General features: G+C 40.3%; 1 protein-coding gene across 6 annotated transcripts in view; it reads right to left on the bottom strand.

Moving 5' to 3' along the window:
- SIK3 (SIK family kinase 3) overlaps positions 1–17,227 on the bottom strand; it is a 217,436-nt gene that overhangs the window by 52,822 nt on the left and 147,387 nt on the right. For all 6 annotated transcript variants that reach the window (XM_049621030.1, XM_049621050.1, XM_049621039.1 and 3 more), the window contains one exon: positions 733–894. In XM_049621030.1, coding sequence (XP_049476987.1) covers positions 733–894 — 162 coding nt within the window. The remainder of the gene's footprint in view (positions 1–732; positions 895–17,227) is intronic.

Below are 17,227 nucleotides of genomic sequence, written 5' to 3'. Positions count from 1 at the left end.
GGGAGAGAGGGAGAGAGGGAGAGAGGGAGAGAGGGAGAGAGGGAGAGGGGGAGAGAGGGAGAGGGAGAGGGAGAGGGAGAGAGAGAGAGAGAGAGAGAGAGTGTCTGTGTATGTGTGAGTGGGAGAGGAGCAGAGAGACAGGGAGACACAGAATCTGAAGCAGGCTCCAGGCTCTGAGCTGTCAGCACAGAGTCCGACGCGGGGCTCGAACCCATGAACCGTGAGATCATGACCTGAGCCAAAGTCGGACACTTAACTGACTGAGCCACCTGGGTGCCCCAATGTGTATTTATTTTTAAGAGAGAGACAGAGTGCAAGCGGGGGAGGGGCAGAGAGAGAGACTGGGAGACACAGAATCCAAAGCAGGCTCCAGGCTCCGAGCTGTCAGCACAGAGCCCGATGCGGGGCTCGGACTCACGAGCCAAGAGACCATGACCTCAGCTGACGTCGGACGCTTAACCGACTGAGCCAGCCAGGCGCCCCCAAAATAAGAGAACTTTAAACATCACTCTTTTCCTTCTTGCTCCCCGGCCTAGTTCCATCTAATACTGCATGAAAAATAACATAAATGTATTTTTAGAGCTTATCAATTTTCAAGCCCTCCCCAACACACAAATCTTGTATTTTCACATTACTTCTTTCTGAAGAGATGGAAATAGACAATCCCTGGCTTAAGAACCTTGAAGGAAAAGTTCTTTTGTTCCCATTTCACATCCTCAACACACTTCTCACCTGCTATTTTAATATTCAGATTGGCATCCAGAAGCAAATTTTCAGCTTTTAGATCACGATGAACAATATTCCGACAGTGACAAAAATAGACAGCTGCCACAATCTGTTTGAACTTCCGACGGGCCTCCTTCTCTGCCATTCTGCCATGGGCCACCAGGTGGTCTGTGGTGAAAAAGAGCACAGTCAGTTCTCATTTTGCACACTGGTATCATTTCAAAAGGTAGACTCCAGGAGGGATGCAAGGGGGCCTACCAGATGAACAGTTGAAGAAGTGAAACAAACAAATGGCAACATTGGTGGCTCTAGTTTGTATCTATAAAAACCCATCGGCAAGCAGTATCCAAACCGTTTTAAGTATACATAACTATGCATAAGAATACATATGCTCTACTGTAAGAAGGAAAAAAAAAAAGTTCTGAGGCTTTTAATGGTATTTTTGGAAAATCATAACATTCAACACCTCCTTTTTCTTATCTCCATTGCAAAAGATTACATACACACAGCAAACATATACATGAAGATAAGAATCAGCAATATTTCCTGTGCTAACGCGTGACTCAAAAAGCAGAATCACGATAATCAATCATTTGGGGGAAGAGTAGACAGAAGTTAGTCACTGCTAAGGGGGAAAACAGCTTTATATAGGAGCCCATCGATGCTAATGTCTCTTCCACTTTCTCAAAGTTTTAAAGTTTAACATAAAAATGTACTTATTTGGTGACTATACTCTGGAATGCATCATACTGGAATATGTCGGTATCTTTCCGTCTGCATTTATTGTGCTTTTCAAGTATTTATTAAACCGCTGTTAGTTTTTACAGACAACATCAACTGAAAATAAAGGAAGCTTTTACCACCTCAGTGAAATTATTTCATTGGCTATGTGGCTAACTAAGGTATAGCAAAAGATTTTACATGTGATAAACTTTGTAATACTATAAATCAGACTATCTTCTATATTTAAAAATGAGCTGGTTGACCCATAGCCAATACCATGAATTACTAATTACCAGTACCAATACCAATTAGTACCAGTGCTAATTACCAGTACCAGAAAAGTAAGTACTTTTTTTCTAATAGTGGCAGGTTTATTCTGAACCAGTGAATCCTCAACCCATTTCTTCATCTAACAACATACCCAGATCATAACAGCTGATGAGATTAGAAACACTGGCAAGACAGCTTGCTCTACTTAAAACCTCCAATAGTCTCATTGGCACTATCCTTAAACTAACCAATCTAGGTGGGAGAAGGACACATTTGCCATCGTAAGCATCCCGAGATACTGGGAAAGTAAAAAATCAGACGATATAAACAAGTGTATTATTGTCTGCTCATCAATGGTAGTAGTTTCAATCTTCCTACCCAGCTGTCTTTGGCGCCATCTTGATCACCCACAGGACCAGTCGGATAGATCTTTTCTTCATCACAAAGAGGAAGTCTGAGATAAAACATACGCCCTCGTAGTGCTTACCAAGATGGAGGGCTTAGGACAAGGAACGGGCTTAGGACAAGGAGCGTGAAGAAGGGGAGCCAGATGCCAATCCATCCACACAGCAGACTTTCAAATAATTCAAAGAGCATTCTGACCACAAAGAGCATAAAATATTGGAGATCAAATACTACAGTAATTTTAAGAACAGCGTCTCAGAGCATCACTTAAATTATTAAGAAAGACCCTTCAACGGAATTATTGTAATTGTTAGTATTATCAAGTGGCTCCTACGCCAGTTCTTTGAAGCATTTTCCTCAAAAAGCAATCACTTATTATAGCCACGATGACCAAGGTAGTAGAAAACAAGAAAGAAAACAGGAAGCCTTTAGCTTAGAGGGTTAAGGTCTAGACCACCACTTTCTCCAGGAGTTCAGAGGTAGTGATAAACGAGGGTGCACTCTGGTGTATTTACACTTCAGGTGAGATCTGTCACATGAACCTGAAACAACACAAAGTCCCTAACTAGGGAGAGTCACTTAATGTAAGCTGTTACAGAACGGGACATCCATCACATGTGAAACGCTAGGTTTTATTTTCGGACGCCACTCTCTAGCAGTACCTGCTCCTTTGACCCCCTATTCCTCTTAACCCAAGGCCTAATTATTCTAATAATATGTTTTAGCTGCTAAACTTTGTCTAATTAAAGGGCTTTGAAGAGACAGCTATTCTTGAGAAACATAAAAATAAACCCTTATGAAGGTTTACCATCAGAAGCTCATTTGGCCAAGCCACCCATTAATTAAAATGCCCAAGAGACATTCGTCTGGCAGTAAATACTAATTACCAGAACACATCAAAGAGCTTCTTAAATACAACAGAATGATTAATTTCGTGATTTCCAAAGTAAGTGATTTTCTTTTATTAAAAAAAAAAAAGACTCTTTATATTTTCTAAGTACTTTGTTTTCCTAAAACGATTGGAAAGTTCTCAAAATTGCTACACAGGCCAGGAGCCGGTGGAATGCAGCCTAGTCCCATTTTTTCTCCACAATGACACGCTGGTTGTCCTTGGACAAATCGGTTATGCTGCCAATATCCCCACCTCTTGATCTGCTGAACGGAAATAGACCCTGTTACATGCTATGGCCAAAGAAAGGATAGCGTGTTTGGGAATAAACTGGTACTATGATTAAGAGTCACCATATATGATAGAACTCTAACTTCCAAGGACATTTAAAAAGCTGTTTTTAAGAAGGCCCACTCAGTACCATACAAAGAATATTTAAGCATTTGCTTCTTCGGGGGGCGGGGGGCCGGGATTCTGCAGAGCTTAAAGGCATTGATATACATCAATCGTCACTGTTACGTGTTTCTGGTTAAAAGGTATTTTTGACAGCACGCTGGATGAAAGAGCTTCAACTATATAGTATTTTCCCAAAGACACCTACGGTATCCCTACAGCTATGAATGCAAAGATCAACAAATCACTTTCTACAGTGCAGGCTGCGAGCATCAGAGGTTTTTTTTCCAGCTGCTGTGTCTGACGTTCAGGTTTTCTCAGCTTTGGGAGCACTGGGCTCTTCCGCCATCCAGGATCATCTTAACGGCTCTATACCGTTCAGACTCCGGCCTCCGCTTTCACTTTGGCCCATCTTGCTACCGCCACCACGGCCACCCCCCCTCCCATCCCTGTTAGTCTGCTTTCAGAGCAAAGCCACGGGAGCTGGTGGGTGTGCCAGGAAGCCAGCAGCCTGCCGTGGTTTCCAGCCCCTGCTGAAACCGCCTCTCGGCTGCCAGGGGGCAAATGGCTGCTTCACGTCGGAGTGTGCCCTACGGGCAGGCAGTGAAAATGCTGCAAGCTCACGTGTGATGTTTAACTTCCAGCAAAGAAACCCAGAGCCGCGGCCCAGCCTGGACTTGCCACAAAGTCACGGCATTTGGATGAATACTGGGGTGACCTCAGAATGCGAAAGAAACCAAGTGGCTCCCGAACCACTCAGTATTCAAAGTAAAACACATTCTGAATTGTGTGGGGATAAACCCCAGGGGCAAGGAGCGCTAAGGAATCGTTCTGCTTCTTCCAGGCGGTTCGGGGAGCTACTTCTCCTAAACACTGGGCGACACACAACCCCACCCTCAGTCCCCAACTTCCCACACGGCAGCCATGCCCCCGGCCCAGAGCCGGGCCACGCTCCAGCCCTGCCACACTGTGGGTCCTTCGTTGGCAATTCGCTACTTGTCTACTTAGCTGCCACTCTACCTCCGGGGCCAATTTCAAGTTTCTTGTCTATCACAGCTTCATTCCAACCACGGCAGCGGAGACAAGGATGAGGGGATTCTCAGCTGAAAGGAGAAAATGGGCCTCCTGTTTCAAGCTCTTATCAAAAGGCAGGAGTGTAAACCACCACAAATCACACGCAGCACTGGACTTCTTTCATCGTTTTTATCTGCTCTTCCTCGCAAACTGGGAAGACGTCAGTGACACCGGGTGATACGCACACGTCGCGAGGAGCACAGTTCTTAGAAGTGGAGGGAATGAATTCTGAAGTTTAAAGGCATGAGAGCAGGCACGCGTAGAAAGTCTGCTTCAGAATTCACTGCTTGTAATTTTGTCCTAATCTGACTCAGGAAGAAATATCTTGTGGTACATTTAGATTCTAACCTTTCAAAGAGCAAAAATACACACGAGGCGGTCTTCACTTCCCTTGCTCAGCCTCACTGCAGTATCAGAGGCAGGCCACTAATGGGATGGTGGTGGGGAGCCAACATTTCTTAAAATAAGTCACTTTTCCACTATAAACAGAGAGCGTCTCCATCTGTCTGCTAAGTCTGTGACTCTAACTGACCCAAAACACTAGCTGAAAATGACTGTACCCTGACAGCAGGTCAAACAACAGGGCAGAAACTTTTCATTTTTCATGATAAAGAGAGAGCCCCGTCTAGAATGGGGGGAAAGGGGCCCGTGTGCTCAGCTTAGGTGGCTACCTGAGAACGTCTCTGCCAATTCCAAGCCAACCACAGCTGCCCGTTCTTTGCTCTGCCACTCAACTCTATCATTTCTTCTTTCGACACCCATGGAAACGACTTCCTGTTTATCAAACAAATGCTCCTTTCCAGAAGAGCCAGGGCCAGGCCAAGAGAACTCAGCTGCTGGGGAGCAGGTTAACAAGAGTGCACTCACTGTAACATCACAGGTCCCTAACTCTTGCAGGTCCCAAGCTGCCGAGGACTGGGGGACAGAGGTTTGGTACTTTGTTTTCCTTGCCAAGAATCCAACTACCTTACAGCAGCCTGCTTTACTTACTCCTACATCTAGTTGCAATCATTTTTTTTTAAGGTTATTTATTTATTTTGAGACAGAGAGCACAAGCGGGGAGGGAGAGAGAAAGAGAGAGAAAGAGAAAGGGGGAGGGGGGGAATGAAAATCTCAAGAAGGCTCCAGACCGTCAGCACAGAGTCTGACACAGGGCTCAAACTCATGAACATTGCGATCACGATCTGAGCTGAAATCAAGAGTCGTACGCATAACAGACCGAGCTACCCCAGTACTCCCAGCTGCTATCTCTTTTCTTCATGCTCCCAGGCTTCCAGGCCAAAAACCTTGCTGTCACCCCCTTCTCTTTCTCCCACACCCACATCCAATCCATCAGCAGATTTCATTAGCTCTACCTTCAAAATATACCCAGAATTCAACAATCCCTCATGCCACCTCCACCCCACCCTTGTGTCAGCAACCTAGCCAACAGCCACTATCTCCCTCCTGGATCACTGTAATCGCTCGTCACATTGGTCCTAACGAGTGTCCCTGATTCAGTCCTTGGCCCCCTGCGATCTACTCTCAAAACAACTGCCAGAGTAATACACTTCTAAAAAACTTTTTACTTTGAAATAATCACAGATTCACAGGAAGTTGCAAAGACAGTACGGACAGGTCCGATGTACCCTGCACCCACGTTCCTCCAGTGGGTAAATCTTACATAATTATAGAAAAAACCCAGAATCTGACACGGGTACAATGTGAGTAGAGCCCTATCTCATTTTGTCACACCTGTACATTCATGGAACTACCACTGCAACTGGGATACAGAATTATTTGGAATACAGAATTATTATTATATGTTTTCTTCGGTCTATCCCAAGTAAATTAAACTTCTTCCTTAAAGGTCTTGAGGAAACACAATTTCTTTGTGAGACAGTCATAAGATATGCCTAGAACTGTTTCTATCTTTCCCTCTGCCTCCTTACTATATACAAAATAATGTTCTGCAAGGGTGCCTGGGTGGCTCAGTTGGTTACGCGTCCAAGTTTGGCTCAGGTCATGATCTTGAGGTTCATGAGTTCGAGCCCCGTGTCTGGCTCTGCACTGACAGCTCAGAGCCTGGAACACGCTTTGGATTCTGTTTCCTCTCTTTGCCCCTCCCCCGTTTGTGCTTGCACTTTCTCTCTCTCTCTCTCTCTCTCTCTCTCTCTCTCTCTCTCTCAAAAATAAATACACATTAAAAAAAATGCTCTGCAGATGATCGATGCTTCATAACTACAGATTACCTCAAGAAATATCAATGAGAGAAAAGTCTATAAACTTATAAAGACATATTTCCTTAATTCTTCATTGTGCCACTAAACAAAGTTTGTAAACTAAGTACTATTTATGTTAAGTCTTTAAAACAAAAACAGGCTATTCTTTTGATATGAAGTTCTTTCACATTAATGTATAAAGGAGGATTTGTTTTCTTGTAGCTCCTTAAAAAAATACTTCTAGACTAAGCGTGAAGCCCAGGCAGCCTATGAAACAGAAACTCATATATTCTGAAAGGCCTTTCAAGAATGCTATTCACACAGGGGTGCCTGGGTTAAGTGTCCGACTTTGGCTCAGGTCATGATCTCACAGTTTGTGGGTTCGAGCCCCACATTGGGCTCTGTGCTGACAGCTCAGAGGCTGGAGCCCACTTTGGATTCTGTATCTCCCTCTCTCTCTGCCCCTCCCCTGCGTGCTCTCTTTCTCTCTCTTTCAAAAATAAATAAACATTAAAAAATTTCAAAAAAAAGAATGCTCTTCAGACATTTCTTATGTAATGCAAATGTTTCACTTGCTACACTAATATACTAGCAAACGTGGGTTGGCTAACTTTGTAATACTGAGGTTATTCCCTGGTTCTTAGAATTCACAGGCTCCAAATCAAGCTCATTCTTTAGAAGCCAGCTGAAAGGTCATTTATCTGAAGCTTTTCCTAACCTACTCACCTACCCTAGAAGAAAATGCACAAATTAGAAAATCTGTGTCTAATGGCCTTTCTTCTAGATATTTCTTTTTTTTTTCTTTAATTTTTTTTTCAACGTTTTTTTTAATTTATTTTTGGGACAGAGAGAGACAGAGCATGAACGGGGGAGGGGCAGAGAGAGAGGGAGACACAGAATCGGAAACAGGCTCCAGGCTCCGAGCCATCAGCCCAGAGCCTGACGCGGGGCTCGAACTCACGGACCGCGAGATCGTGACCTGGCTGAAGTCGGACGCTTAACCGACTGCGCCACCCAGGCGCCCCTATTCTAGATATTTCTATAATATTAGTGAACAGCTGTGTTACAATTATTTCTTAACATGCGTGTCTTCCCTTTTAGACTAAGGTTTCATGGTCCATCGATGAGTTTCTATCCTTGAATCCCTGCAAGGTGTAAGAAAATATGTATGGTGTGCCTCTGTTTGCAAGAAGGAAGAGAAAATACAAATGTGCATGTGTATACGTGTGTATATGTTTTCTAAAAGAAGAAATGTCAAGTAAAAAATTTCTAAAAATGGTTACTTACAGGGGGATGAAAAAGGGATGGAAACTTGACTTTCGTGAATGTACTGTTTTATAGCTTTAACCTTGGAAACACGTAATGTTTTAAATAAATCAAACAATTCACAGTTTAATCAAACAGAAGAAAAAGTAATTTCTGACACCTGAAACCTAACTGGGAAAAAATGGACCTAGTTGTAAGTTAAATTGTGACATAACCAATCAGAGAGTAATTTTTTTAAGTGACAAACACAGTATTTTGCCTTAATGGGATATAACTTAAGGAAAAAAGAGCCAGTCTCCTTAGTATTTGTAATAATACTGGGATTGTTTTGAATCAATATTGCCCTCATTCACTCATATCAAATATGTAATACGCAAAGTCATTTGGAACCACAATTTTCAGCATAAGAAAAACAAGATATAAATATACAATATTCAAGAAGTTAAAAAGACTGAAATCTTACATTTCAATTGGGATGTTAGTACAAACCTGTGTTTTACTTTTCTCTATATAAACGATACAGATCTCCTACCTCTGTGCCCTGAAAAGGCCTCTAAGCAATGACAGACCGGCAGCAGTAATAAGCATCCCTAGGGCACAGATTCTGGTCTCTATGTGCTATTTTCCACTTGAAAGGACCACAGCCCCTAGAAGACAGGTTTGATTCCAGGTCTGAGATGAGAAATATTCAGGGTAGGCCTGGGATAGCTTACCTAAAAGCAAGGAAGTCATCAAAAGGACATGGGAACATGTCAAAAGGACACAGGTGTCAACTTAAAGAGGCTCCTGCTGGCCCAAGTGGAAAACTTTAAACATCAAAAGACTAATGGCTCAAGGGACTGACACACATCAAATGTATTAAGAGTCATAAATTCACATTGATATTACAAATTAAATCAACTTTTCTGGTCACCACTGGAGATTGGTAGGGTACCAATTCATCATTCTGAAATTTAATACATAAAGGAAAAGAATCAAGCACTTATTTTGCCTTTACTACACTTTCTAAACAGTTTATAGGCAAAGTTCTCCACAAAAGAATTAGAATTCACAAATGCACAGAAGGAATGAGAGAATCAGAAAATGACAACTTTGCAATTTCTAATGAAATATGTGTCTAAGCAACTAAATTAGAAGGGTAGCTAAACCATTACGTCAAGGTCTGATGGGAAACTTTATAAGAACTTTATAAAACTTTATACATCACTAAAAGTGGGGAAACCAGACGTTACACGACTCCTGAGATGATGCAAGAGGAAGACGACGAAGTGGTCTTGTCCCCATCGCCCCCGTGTTGGCCTGTACTTAACCAAACCACTTTACACAAAATCGCGACCTAGAGGAACACGCGGACTGACACGATAAGGATTCAAATCCATAATGCAGGAAATTTTACAAGATGATCCGGTTTCTTCAACAAATAAATGGCATAGAAATAAGTGTGTAGACGTCTGCCGGAGAGGGTTAGGGTTGTTACAAATGATAAAAAATTTGAGACACTTATCAACTTAATGCATGTATGGGCTTTGCTACATAATGATTTGAGCAAACTATAATAAGACGTTTTGGGATAAGTAGAGAGAGCTAAACATGCCCTGTTTTATTTATTAGAAGAAAACACTGTTAATTTTGTTGGGTATAAGAATGGTATTGTAGACTTTAGTTTTGATTATGAAAGAGTAGCTGATATTGAACCATCTATAAAAGTTGGACTATTTGCAGACAACGGACAATAACCAGCAAAAGACTATGATTCTTCACAGAAAGCATAAGAGGTAAACCCCATATTCACCCCAAACCACAACCTAGGGAGACAGAGGTCAAGCAAAGAGAAGTAGGTTAGGGTAGAGGAAAGAGATCAGAGTTAGGGGCTAGTAACACAGCTAGAATTTGGGTGGTGGTATAGCAGAAAAGGAACACCAACAATTAGCATAGAAATTCCACTCAGGTACTTGGCCAACTCCCAAACTGCACATATGCAAAGCAAGACAATGGAAGGCCTAGCAGAAAAAAACTGATGGGAGAATGAAAGCTACAGAGAAATTTTTAGATGTCCCATAGCATTCAGGAGATGGAGTTCAGATTTAGCTTATAAGGAGAGACCTCTGTAAATATTCTAGGCACTCAGTTGAGGCCTCATTAGACAAAACCCTAGGAGTAAGGACTGTGCCAAAGGAATAGTAAGTAAAACTCATAAAACCACCCTAACAAAGCCTAAAACCAACCCTCAGCATGATCAAGTTGATCCATATGTAACTTAACTTCCTGCCTGAACAAACTCAACACCACAGAAGATAACATAATCCAGAGTCTCTACAACATGTCACCCTTAATATCTAGCAAACAACAAAAAATTACTAAACATGGGAAGAAGCAGGAAAAGTGACCAATAGTCAAGAGATTGAAGTCAACAGTCAAGAGATTAAAGCAAAACCAAAGATGACTCAGAGTTAGCAGGCAAGGACTTCAAAATGACAATTATTATGTTAAAGAAAACATAGGACAAGATATACAAAAAAGATGAAAAGACAGAATATGTCAAGGGAGAACTAGAATCTAAAATATATATAATCGTGGGGTGCCCGGGTGGCTCAGTTGGTTGAGCATCTTACTTTAGCTTAGGTCATAATCTCATGGCTCGTGAGATCAAGCCCCGTGTCGGGCTCCGTACTGACGGCTCAGAACCTGGAGCCTGCTTCGAATTCTGTGTCTCCCTCTCTCTCCTCTGCCCCTCCCCCGCTCTCACTCTGTGTCTCTCTCCTTCAAAAAATAAAGAAACATTAAAAAAATTTAAATACAAATAATCTATAATCATATATTCTAAAATGGCAAAACATTTGAAATTGAGAATTTGTTGCATAGGTTTTAAGAGCTAACAAAGAAAAAGACAGGATTGGTGACCTTGAGTTAGGTATTTTGGTAAAGTTTTTTAAAGTCTCTCGCTCTCTCTCCATATATATATATATACATATGAAAATATATATATTAATATATATATGAAAATGTTAAATATTTATGAGTAAATGAATATTTATGAGTGAGATTATATGATTTCTCAAATTTGCTTTAAAATACTTTAACCAAAAAAAAGTTGGGATAAAGGGTGAAACAAAAACAGCAAAATGTTGGTAACTGTCAAAACTGGATGATGAGCATATGAGAGTTTATTGTACTATTCTCTTCCCTCTTACATATATTTGAAAATGCTTATATTAAAAAGCTTTTAAAAATGGAATCTAACATTTGTATGCCTATATTCATAACATCATTCTGTCCAACAGCCAAAAGGTAGACACAACCCATGTAGCCATCTGTGGATAAATAAACAAAAAGTGGTCTGTACACACAACGGAATAATATTCAGCCTTAAAGAGGAAGGAAAGTTTGATACATACAATGTGGAGGAGCCTTAAGGACATAATGCGAAGTATAACAAGCCAGTCACAGAAGGACAAATACTATGATTCTACTGTTAAGTGGTAACTAGAATAGTCAAGTTCATAGAGACAATGTAGAATGGGGCTGCCAAGGGATGGGAAACAAGTAAATGTGAAGTTAGTGATTAATGGGCACAGACTTTGAGTTTTGCAAGACAAAAAGAGTTCTGTAAATGGACACTGGTGATGGTAGCACAATAACATGAATATAACTAATGCCGAACTATCTACTTAAAATGGTTATAAAGGCAAAACTGTATGCGATGTGTCTTTTAACATAATGGCTTTTAAAATGGGACCATGGGAATGCAAGCTGGTGCGGCCACTCTGGAAAACAGTATGGAGGTTCCTCAAAAAACAAAACAGAACTACCCTACGACCCAGCAATTGCAATACTAGGCATTTATCCACGGGATACAGTGTGCTGTTTCAAAGGGACACACACCCATGTTTATAGCAGCACTATCAACAATACCCAAAGTATGGAAAGAGCCCAAATGTCTTTTTCCATCAATGGAGGAATGGATAAAGAAGATGTGGTGTATACACACACACACACACACAATGGAGTATTACTTGGCAATCAAAAAGAATGAAATCTTGCCATTTGCAACTATGTGGATGGAACTGGAGGGTATTATGCTAAGTGAAATTAGTCAGAGAAAGACAAAAATCCTATGACTTCACTCATATGAAGACTTTAAGACACAAAACAGATGAATATAAGGGAAGGGAAACAAAAATAATATAAAACCAGGGAGGGGGACAAAACAGAGGAGACTCATAAATATGGAGAACAAACTGAAGGTTACTGGGGGGGTTGTGGGAGGGGGGATGGGCTAAAAGGGTAAGGGCACTAAGGAATCTACTCCTGAAATCATTGTTGCACTATATGCTAATTTGGATGTAAATTTAAAAAAATGAAAAATAAAATAAAAAAAAACTCTTTGCTAACAGGATAAAAAAAATTTTTTTTAATAAAATGGGACCAATGATCTCAGTTTTGTTGATTGTTTCCTTCGCTATGCAGAAGCTTTTTATCTGGCTGAATTCTCAATAGTTCATTTTTGCTTTTGTTTCCCTTGCCTCCAGAAACATGTCTAGTAAGAAGCTGCTATGGCTGAGGTCAAAGAGGTTGCTGCCCCCAGGATTTTGATGGTTTCCTGCCTCACATTTAGGTCTTTCATCCATTTCGAGTTTATTTTTGTGTATGGTGTAGGAAAGCGATCCAGGTTCATTCTTCTGCCTGTTGCACCGTACAGTTTTTCCAACACCATTTGTTGAAGACACTGTCTTTTTCCCACTGGAAACTCTTTCCTGCCTTGTTGAAGATGAGCTGACCACATAGCTGTGGGTCCATTTCTGGGTTTTCTACTCTGTTCCATTGATCTACGTGTCTGTTTTTGTGTATCACACTGTTTTGATGACAGCTTTGTAATACAGCTTGAAGTCCAGAATTGGATGCCACCAGCTTTGCTTTTTTTCTTTTTTTCCAAGACTGCTTTGGCTATTTGAGGTCTTTTCTGGTTCCATATAAATTTTAGGATTGTTTGTTCTAGCCTCTGAAAAATACAATAGGGATTACATAAAATGCGTAGATTGCTTTGGGTACTATAGACATTTTAACAATATTTGTTCTTCCAATCCATGAGCATGGGATGTTTTTCCATTTGCGTCTGCTTCTTTCATAAGTGTTCTATAGTTTTGAGAGTACAGATCCTTTACCTCTTTGGTTAAAGTATATTCCTACGTATCTTATGGGTTTGGGGACAATTGTAAATGGCATCAATTCCTTGATTTCTCTTTCTCCTGCTTCATTATTGGTGTATAGAAGAGCAACAGATTTCTGTACACTGATTTTATATCCTGCGACTTTGTTTAATTCATTTATCAGTTCTAGTAGTTTTTTGGTGGAATCTTCTGGTTTTTCTATTGTCTGCAAATAGTGAAAGGTTTACTTCTTCCTTGCTGATTTGGATGCCTTTTATTTCTTTTTGTGTTCTGACTGCCGAGGCTAGGCCTTCCAGTACTACGTTAAATAACAACGGTCAGAGTGGACATCCTTGCTACAGAGGAAAAGTTCAGTTTTTCCCCACTGAGGATGATATTAGCTGATCTTTTGTAAATGGCTTTTAGGATGCTGAGGTATGTTCCATCTATCCCTACTTTGTTGAGGGTTTTTATCAAGAATGGATGCTGTATTTTGTCAAATGCTTTTTCTGCATCTATTGAAACCATCATATGGTTCTTATCCTTCCTTCTATTAATGGGGCATATCACGTTGATAGATTTGTGAATACTGAACTACCCTGCGGCCCAGGAATAAATACCACTTGATCGTGGTGAATAATTTTTTAATGCACTGTTGGATTTGATCTGCTAGTATCTTACTGAGAATTTCTACATCCACGTTCATAAGGAATACTGGTCTGTGGTTCTTTTTAGTAGGGTCTCTGTCTGGTTTTGGAATCAAGGTAATGCTGTCCTCGTAGAATGAGTTTATAAGTTTTCCTTGCATATCTATTTTTGGGAATGGTGTAAGAAGAACAGGCATTAACATTTCTTTAAATGTCTGGTAGAATTCCCCTGGGAAGCCACCTGGCCCTGGACTTTGGTTTGTTGGGAGATATTTGATTACTGATTCAATTTCTTTGCTGGTATTATAGGCCTCTGCACAGTGAAGGAAATAATCAACAAAACTAAAAGACAATCTACAGAATGGGAGAAGATATTTGCAAATGACATATCTGATAAAAGGTTAGTATCCAACATCTATAAAGAACTTAGCAAACTCAACACCAAAACAACAAATAATCCAATTAAGAAATGTGTAGAAGACATGAACATTTTTCCAAAGAAGACATACAGATGGCTAACAGCCACATGAAAAGGCGTTCAACATCACTCATCAACAGGGAAATACAAATCAAAACCACAATGAGATACCACCTCACACCAGTCAGAATGGCTATAATTAACACTATAGGAAACAAAAGATGTTGGTGAGGATGTGGAGAAGGGGGAACCCTCTTGCGCTGTTGGTAGGGATGCAAACTGGTGCAGCCACTCTGAAAAACAGTATGGAGCTTCCTCAAAAAGTTAAAAATAGAACTACCCTACGATCCAGCAAATGCACTACGAGGTTATTTACCCAAAAGATACAAAAATACTGATTCAAAGGGGCATGTGTACCCCAATGTTTATAGCAGCTTTTATCAATAGCCAATATGTTGTGTGTGTGCGCGTGTGTGCATGTGTGTGCGCACGTACTGGAATATTACTCAGCCATCAAAAAGGGCGATGAAATCTTGCCATTTGCAATGATGCGGATGGAGCTGGAGTACACTATGCTAAGTGAAGTAAGTCAGTCAGAGAAAGACAAATACCACACAATTTCACTCATATGTGGAAGTTAAGAAACAAATCAGATGAACATAGGGGAAGGGGGAAAAAAGAGAGAGAGGCAAACAATAAGAGACTCTTAACTATACAGAACAAATTGAGGGTTGCTGGAGGGGCTGGTGGGTTGGGGATGGGCTAAATGGGTGATGGGTATTTAAGGAGGGCACTTGTTAGGATGAACAGTGGGTGTTATATGTAAGTCATGAATCAGTGGGTTCTACATCTGTAACCAAATTTGCCATGTACATTAAATAACTAGAATTTAAATAGAACTTGAAATAAAAAGAAGATAAAATGGGATCAATCTCAGTCTCTCTTTCACACACACACACACACACACACACACACCCCCCAGCCCAGAAAATATTCATACATACACACACACACATACCAGCCCAGAAAATATCTTTGAAAAACATCAAAGTTTGAAAGCACTAATTCCAAATATGTGATAAAAATCTCTTTATATAAAGTCAACTTTCTAAGTATTATGATTAAAATATCCTTATTTTTTCTAGCAGTTTTGCTTTGTCAGAGAAACTACATTTTCCAAAGAAGGTTAAGGGGGAGAAAACAGTTCAGAGAACCCTCAGGAAAAATATTAATACAGAAGCCAGGCAAACATATTCCCTTGGGACTTGTATATATTAAATGCAGTAAAAATATTTTGATAATTCTCTGGGGCATTTATTTTCATATAATGGTAGAACTGGCAGTGTGATCACACAACTATGAATGGGTGTTTAGCAGTAAAGTAAGGTCATCAAACTAAGTTTTTAAGCACTAAACACAGGTGGCTTCCTCACATATCCTAGGCAGGTTGCAAGCATAAATGCTACAGTCATAGCTGATATGGAGAAAATAAAACAAAAAAATGAAGACTAATGAATGGGAAATTAATTGGGGAAGAGACAGAAGGAAACTGTCTTAGTTCAGAGTGATAAAATGAAGCTCAGTGATACAGTTATTTGCTTCTGTCAGTAAAGCCTGAGAAAACAGCTAGCTTTTATAGCCAAAGGGAGTAAATAATTTAGTGGGAAAATAGTGTTTTAGTTGTAAAGATATACCAAAGGTTATAAGGATTAAATAGGAAAAGCATGTTATAAACAAATCGCAAACCTGGTATGTAGCAGTTTGTCCAAATAAATGTGGTAGCGTTTTCAAACAAACACAAGGTTCCAGATGAAACACTTATCACCTTATCTGCTATTCATGGTTGTGCAGTTCAGGCTTTCCCACTCTGTGCCCAATTGGTCAGTAGCATAAATGAATGGCTTTACGAGAAGTTCCAGGTTCCATACATGCTGGCACCATTAGGAAATGTTATTTTTAAAGCATCGAGAATGTCTATGATAAATCATGCACACTTCAACAAACTGCTGTTAATAATTTATTATAAATGCCCACGAGTTCTGCCTGGTATTCAGGAAACTTTTCTTGATAAAATGCTGGATTTATGACCGCATGGTCTCAGATAGGAAGTTTGGGGATATATATCTAAAGAAATCATACTGGGGAAGTTTTAAATTATGAGCGTAGTGGTTTGCCAAACTAACCAGTTTCTCAATTTTGTTTGTAAAATTAAACAGACACACATTGTCATGGCTGCCCCTTTGTAATATGGTTCTGAAGAGTACGCAATACTCATTTCAACAAATCAAATGGATGAGTCATAAATGTTCATTCAATAACCATTTATTGAAGCCTATTAAATTGTTCAGAATTTATAACCTTCAATATCTTTCTCTGCAGCTATCCGGAAAACAAAAAGGTGTTTTCCCCCACATCAAACTCATTAACTAAAATACCTGTTGTGGAACAACATGAAAATTGCATGCCTGACTTGGTTATATTTCACTGCAACACAATGAAACAATTTTACTTACTACGCGTTAGAGCCCGCATCAAACGGCGACACGCGCGCATACAATTCAAATGCCACGCTCTGCAGTGTAGTGACATTCTTTCATTCACTTAGTCTTTCATCCAGCCGATCAATAAATATTTACTGGGCATGTGTTCTCTGCAGACACTGTTCTAAGTGCTAGGGATCTAGCATGGCTCAAAACTGTACAGTCTCTACTCTCATATATGTCAGTTGTTGATAAGAACCAAGAAGGAAAATAAAGGAAGGAGATACAGAGCGGTGGGCCAGCAGAAAAAGTGAGACTGTAGACAGCATGGCTAGCAGAGATCTCTCTAATAAGGTAACATTTGATAAGATATCTGAAGGAAATGGAACAGCGAGCTATGCAGCTATCTGGGAAAAGAGTATTTCGGGAAGAAGGAATGGAATATATGAAGGACTTAAAGTGAGAACATACTGGAGAGTTTAAGGAACAAAAAAGACATGCCAGTGCAAAAAGAGGGAGAGTACTAGGGCCTGAGGTCAGAGAGGCAGCCGGAGACCAGATGATATAGTTTCATAAACCACAGAAAGG

The sequence above is a fragment of the Panthera uncia genome, chromosome D1 (assembly GCF_023721935.1).
Source record: "Panthera uncia isolate 11264 chromosome D1, Puncia_PCG_1.0, whole genome shotgun sequence".
Taxonomy (NCBI): domain Eukaryota; kingdom Metazoa; phylum Chordata; class Mammalia; order Carnivora; family Felidae; genus Panthera; species Panthera uncia.
This window is presented reverse-complemented; position numbering and strand designations above follow the sequence as displayed.